Genomic DNA, 6,296 nt, shown 5'->3' with positions numbered 1-6,296 from the left:
CTTTGGGGTCTCTTTGCCAGTGTCCCCCCCTTCTCTGCTAGGGTCCCACTGGGCCTTTTTGCAGCAGGGGTGAAAATGTCCCTGAAACCAAGCTCCCCTGTGGGCGCCGGGATGCACAGCGTGGGCGTGCAGAGCACTCTGAGTGTCACCCTGCACAGGAAGTGCTGCAGCGGGTGGTGTCATGCAGCTAGCGGGCCCCGAGAGGCTGCATGGCCAGGTCACGCGTGCTCCAGGCACGCGTAGAAGCGTGTCTGGAGCTTGGTGGGAGTTGCCTGCGGGTGGGCACCCACTGTGCTCACTTCAGTGCCCGGTGGACGGATGCTGGCTGGCACGTGCGTGGCCAACACGGGCCCCTTTGAGCTCTGTCTGCGCAGCACGTGTGCGTGTGGGGAGAGCGGGTCCTGCGGGCTGGGCCGGAGGGGTGGGCTGGACGGTAGCGGCACGCATGTGTTTCCTGGGGGCTGCCGAGTGTCCGGCAGGCTCTGGACACCCGGGGCTGTGCTCGAGCCCACTGCCAAAAGGTAGCAAGCGGCTTTGCCCTTTAGAGGACTCCCCAGGGCTGCTTTATCTCTCTCGTTTCTGCTGCTCTGATCTGTGGTCCTGGCTCAGGGCTTTCCCCGGGTCCTTCCCCGTCTCTGTGTTCCCCAAGCGCCTGAGCTCTGCCCCAGGCCCAGTCTGCCTGCGTCTGTCCCCTTGCGGGGTGCCAGCGCCTCCCGGGGCTGCCTTGCCCCAGGTCCGGCTGGGCGGTGGGACCCGGTCTGGGGCCCTAGGGGTCCCCCGAGGCAGAGCCCTGCCCTCCAGGCCTGTGCAGCGGGAGCAGCTCTATAGCAGGGCTGTCTGCTGCGGGGCGGAAACAGGGACGCATGACCTGGCCCTGAACTTCCTGCCCTTGAGGGAACCACCTGCGAGGCTGTGCGTTAAGGGGACGAGGGAAGAAGCGCGCTTGGAAACCAGCTTCCCCAAGGCGGCTGCCGACCCAGGTTTTGGCCCACTGCTGATCAGCCAGGGGCACCCGTTGTAGCAGTCCCCGACACCCCCGTGCTTGGTGACCGCAGGACCCTGTGGCCGGCATCGAGGGCGCTGCCAAGGCGTTCCCTGCCGGGGAGGATGGTGGGGGTGTGACGAGAGGCTCCCCGCGAGCTGCCGCGCATTGCTGCCGTGTACTCGGCGCAGCCTGCCGCCTTCCTGCCGCAAGCAGGGTGGGCGCGCGTGCCGCCGAGCCCGGTGGGGATGGGGCACAGGATGTGCCGGGGGGGTGTTGGGTGCAGCCGCCGGCACTGCAGGGGGTGGGGGAGCACCCTGGTGGCACAGGGTACACGTGTGCACCCCCGTTGGTGGCTCTGTGCCTCATGTGGCACCTGGCGCCTTGCTCCTGCCGGCTCCGTGGGCGCCGAGGCCGAGGCCTGCCGTGCCATGGAGCTCTTCACGTGCAGCCGCCACGGCCGAGAGGTGACGAAGGGGCAGACACATGGCTGGAGCGAGCACCCAGGCCTCTGCGGCCGGTGGCTTGTGGCAGAGACCGCCGGCCCGTGCCGGCGGAGAGCTGATGGGGCAGGGCGACCGAGCCCTTTTAGCAGCAAGCCAGCTGCGGCGGTGGAGATGGCCGTGGGCTGCGTGAGCCTGGCCAGAGGGAAGCGGGTTGCAGGCAGGCCTGATGTGGGCAGCAAGGAGCCGTCGTGTCCCCAGGGCTGGTCCCTACTCTGTGCTGGGCCACGAGGTAGCACCTCGCAGCCCCTTACCCCGCTTGGAGGGTTGGAGGCAGGGGCGATGCCTGCGTTTGCACGGCCTTAGGCCATGGGGATGTGCCCGGCACTCAGGGCCCCGGTGTTGCCCGCACCAGGGGCGCTGGGGGGCAGGTGGAGGACACCCTCAGCTCCCTGAGCCAGGACAGGCGGGGGAGCGGGGCTGTGCCTCGGTGGGTGACAGCCCCACGGGCGCAGGGTGCATGGCACCCTCCTCCCCACCGGTGCCCCCCAGGGCTGAGCCCCTCCAGCATGGAGGGCAGGCGGTGCCCGGTCCCAGGTCGCCCAGGGATGCAGCCACGTCTGGGGTGGAGCCGGGCGGCCGGGGCAGCATCTCCCGGAGCATCCCCGGCCCTTGCCCATCCCTCCATCCCGCCCGCCCGCCGCTCCGCCCCCGCCGCCTTTGTTGTGCGGCAGCCGGAGCAGAGCCGGAGCATGGAGCCGCTGAGCCACCGCGGCCTGCCGCGCCTCTCCTGGATCGACACCCTCTACAGCAGTACGTGGGGCCGTGGGGCCGGGCCGGAGCCCCTGGGACAGGGCGTGGGGACGGGGCTGCGGTGCCAGGGCCGGGAGGGAGGTGGGCAGCGCGGAGCAGGTGCCCGCTGGGGGCGGGGGGTCCTCACCTGCCCCCCGGTGCCACTGCCCTGCGCCGTCCCCGCAGCGCTGCCAGGCTCGGGGGTGGCTGGTTACATAACGGGGAGGAGGGGGACTCCTCGGTGCCCCCAGCCCGGGCACCGGGCCCCTTCCTCCGGCAGGGCCGGCTCGGGGGATGCCCCACGGCTTGCCCTGCGTGTGCCACAGGTGAGCTCGGGGCTGGCCCCGATTTTCCCCCCACTGTCCGGCCCCCGGCACCGTGTAGCTCTGGGCTCCAGCATCTTAGCAAGGCAGGGGGGCTCCCCTTCGTCTGAGCAGGGCCCCTCATCTACCCCCTGGCTGGGGGGGCATGGGACGCAGGCGGGCTCTGCCCCAGCCAGCCGGGGCTTTCCCCCAGCTTGGCCCTGCTGTGGGGACGGGGGCTCGCTGCGGAGCCCGCGCGGCCCTCTGCGGCAGCACAGGGCTCCTGGGTCCATCTCTGCCTCCTCGCCCTGCAGCTCCAGGCACGTCCCTCTCCCCTGCATCCTGCCCCTGGCCCCGGCGGTGGCTGTGGGGCTGGGTGGGCAGCACTGCCAGCTGTGCCCTGGCTGCCATCCCTCTGCCCTCCTCGCCAGCGTTTCTGCCCTCCCAGGAGGTCCTGAGCAGGACGCAGGGTGGCGAGCCAAGGCGGATGCGGAGGGAGGAGGGCTGCTGTAGAGGGCATGTGTAAGGGGACTGGTGCCCAGCACAGGGCTCTGGGGAAGGGGGCAGCGCGCTGTGCCTGTCAACCCCATGAACTCGGCGTGCTCGCCGCCGCGGCGTATGGCGGAGCAGAGCAACCCTGGTGCTGCCAGCACTGGCACACGCGTGAGCAAGGCAGTGGGTGAATGGTGGAGCAGGGCAGGCCTGAGCGAAGCAAGGACCGGGCATCGGGGCAGCCTAGGGTGCGGGGGTGAACGGCAGAGCTGCGCGTGGAGCAGGGACCCGGTGCGGTGTGCCAGGATGGACGCCGGAGCAGGGCGCGTTGCGTGGGGTGAGCGCTAGCAATGGCCGCTGTGACCCCTTGATGATGCCCCCAAAGTGCGTAGAGGCGAGGGGGCGAAGGCTGTGGCTCGAGGGCCTGACTTCCAGCAGGCTGAGCCTTGGGGCAGGAGTCGTAGAGGCCACTTCCAGAAGCATAGGACCCAGGGTCTGGCCTGAGGCCATGTCGTGAGCGTGTGGCAGTGCCCGGACCCCGAGTGGGTGCTGCAGCTTGTCGCAGCGCGGAGCAGGGCTCTGACTCCCCATGTCCTGGTGCAGTCCTGGGGCTGTGTGCAGGTGGCAGAGCCGCGGGGAGCCTGGCAGAGCGCATGAGCAACCCGGGCTGGGATAAGGCATAGGGCCTGGCTCTTATCATGACCACGGAGCAGGCAGGCGGGTCCCCGTGGCACCGGCTGAGCAGTGCCGTGCCATCCTGGATGGGTCAGGGCACCTGGTCTGCAGCCTGGCAGTAGGGTGCGGGGAAAGCAGCACAGCCTGTAGCTCGGCTCAGGGTTCGGGGCACCAGCGGCAGCGTGAGTGCCAAGGTGGTAGCGTGTGAGGACAGGCATGGGCAGTGTTGCCCACCACGCTGGCCAGGTTCGTGCTCCCTCTCCCGTGTCTGGTGCCACCCCCAGAGACAGAGGGGGTAACACGGGACAGGCCAGCCCTCCTGGCATGCAAGAGGCTGGGACCAGAGCGCGGCTGGGCCAGCGAAGCACCCTACGATGTGACGTCCGCGGGGGGCAGAGCCGGATCTGTCTGGATCCCCTGAGCTCCCAAGCCGACAAACCCGCCGGCCTGTTTGCCAGCTGGCGCAGGTGCCTGGTCAGGCTCTCGTGCCTGGGGCGGGGGCCTCTCAGGGCCCATTGCCCAGGGAGCTGGAGGAAGTGGCTTCCAATCGCTTCCCGGCCAGTGCTGGCAGGTGGCCCTGCGCCCGCGCCGCAGCCGGCTGGCCTGCTGGGCTGTATCCTGCTGGGCGCGGGTAAGCCACCTGCTCGCTTGGGGCAGGACACGAGCACCAGGCTGTACCCTCCAAGCCCTTGCTTGGAGCATGGGCCGGGGGGCAGCTTCGGGCACGGGTGATTGCCCCAGTCCGGCTGCAACCGAAGCGCCTGGGTCGTGGCTCTGGCCGCAGGGAACAGACATCCAAGAACCCGGACTCCTGGGTTCCCCGCCTGGCTCCGCAGGTCTCTTCTTACCCCGCTTCGTGCCTCAGTTTGCCCACCCGTAGAATGGGCAGCCTCCATTCCCCTTGAGGCAACCCCGCACCTGAGCTCGGGCCACTGGTGCCTGTCGAAGTGGGGAGGCTGGGTCCTGGGGCACTCCTAGAGCCGGAGAATGGGGGCTCCGCTCGCCTGCTGGAGGTGGACGTGCGCCCGGGAGGCGCTGCCAGGCCTCGGGGTCCGTGCGCCCGTGGTGCTTCTGCACGTGAACCTGCAGCCTTCTCCGCATGCTAACCAGCGCCGAGGGCAGCCCCCGCTCCCCCCCAGCCCCTGGCGCAGCCGGGGCAGCAGGCAGGCGTGTGCAGGGCAGGGGCCAGGGTGGCTGGTTTGGAAGCGACACGCTTGGTGCCGGGGGTGTCCAGCATGTGCCAGTCTGGGGCGGTGGGCAGCTGCGAGGCAGGCTGGGTCAGGGCAGTGGGGAAGGGGCTGCTCTCGTCTCCGCACCGGGGCGGGGGGAGCAGGTTTGGGGCGATGCCCCCAGGATCAGCCTGTCCCCCTTCCCCAGGGAGATGCCCTACCCCACGGCAGCCCCTTGCCGGCTCGGGAAGGGGAGGACACGGCTGCGCCCGCCTCCATCCCAGCGCGGGCCGGGGGAGGCTCAGCGCGCAGCTGAAGGATTGCATCAGGCAGGATCGTGCAGGAGCCTGTTGCCATGGAGATGGCGCCGGCCCCAAACCGGTGGGAAGCCGAGCACGGCGCTGCGCGAGCGCCCAGTGGGGTCAGGCGCTGGGGACGGTGGCCCCAGGCCCACGCGGGCCCGGCTCGGCCTGGGACGGGCCGCAGATGCCTTCGGCGAAGCCAAAGCAAACGGGAGCCGTGGCGCCAGCCCCCGATGCAGCCGTTCTGCAGCAGGCGGGAGCCTTTCGCACGGGCCTGGGCCTCTCGGGCAGGCATGCGAACACACGAGCCATCCGTGTGCTTGGTGTGCCTGGCGTGAAGCACGCGTGTGGGCTGGGCCCTGGCGCAGAGCCCTGCCGTGCATGCCACAGCAGCCCCTGCCCTTGGGGCCAGCATGTGCATGTGTGGGGGGGACACAGATGTGTTGAAGGAGGTGCTGGGTCCCGGGGGCTCCCTCGCCACCCCTGTCACAGGGCCGTGGGCTTTGGAGCCGGGCAGATGGCCACACATGGCCGGGCTGCCACCTGCGCCGCACTGGTGTCGGCTCGCATGCAAACACCCCTCGTGTCCCGATCCCCTCTGCCCTTCCCCAGGACCCTGCCGGGCCGGCGACCTGGGAGCTGAGGCTCCATCCTGCTGCCTCGCTGGAGCTGATGGTGTCCCCGAAATGCCCCGTGGGGGCCAGAGGAGCACTCGGGGTGCAGCGAGGGGTGCCAGCTCCATGCGGGACTGACACGGGCCCTGTGGCGCTGCCTTCCACAAGCTTGGGGCCGTCCCCGAGGCTGGGAGCGGCTGATGAAATCTTCCCGAGGCAGAGGCTTCTGGTGAGACCGGGGAGCCCTTGTCTCTGTGGGGCTGGGCACCCCGGGGCGGACCCAGCGGGGCGAGCATTTCTGGGGCTCTCCATGCCATGGCCCTTGCTCAGCTTCCTCTCATGCCAGGCAGGGTGGGGCTCGCGGCTTGGAGCCCCGGATGAGCCAGGCCGGCTGATGTTTTGCTTAGGCTGTGTCCTGAATCCCTCCTCCCTTCCCTCGTTAGCATCTCGGGGATGCCGCGTTGCCTGTGCCGAGCACCACAGTTTCCATGGCAACCAGTTCGGTACCCCAGGCCCCCCCCCCCC

At 70.1% G+C, this 6,296-nt stretch overlaps 1 protein-coding gene across 1 annotated transcript in view; it reads left to right on the top strand.

Annotated features, from left to right (window-relative positions):
- The first annotated feature begins 2,141 nt into the window (after positions 1–2,141).
- Positions 2,142–6,296, top strand: part of ABR (active BCR-related) — a 45,798-nt gene continuing 41,643 nt past the window's right edge. The window contains exon 1 of the mRNA XM_019511221.1: positions 2,142–2,238. Within this exon, the coding sequence (XP_019366766.1) occupies positions 2,178–2,238 (61 nt within the window). The 5' untranslated portion in view covers positions 2,142–2,177. The remainder of the gene's footprint in view (positions 2,239–6,296) is intronic.

Source organism: Gavialis gangeticus, unplaced genomic scaffold (assembly GCF_001723915.1).
Source record: "Gavialis gangeticus isolate Ggan-Ray unplaced genomic scaffold, GavGan_comp1, whole genome shotgun sequence".
NCBI classification, from domain to species: Eukaryota; Metazoa; Chordata; order Crocodylia; family Gavialidae; genus Gavialis; species Gavialis gangeticus.
The sequence above is the reverse complement of the archived record's forward strand: the minus strand, read 5'-3'. Positions and strand labels throughout refer to the sequence as shown.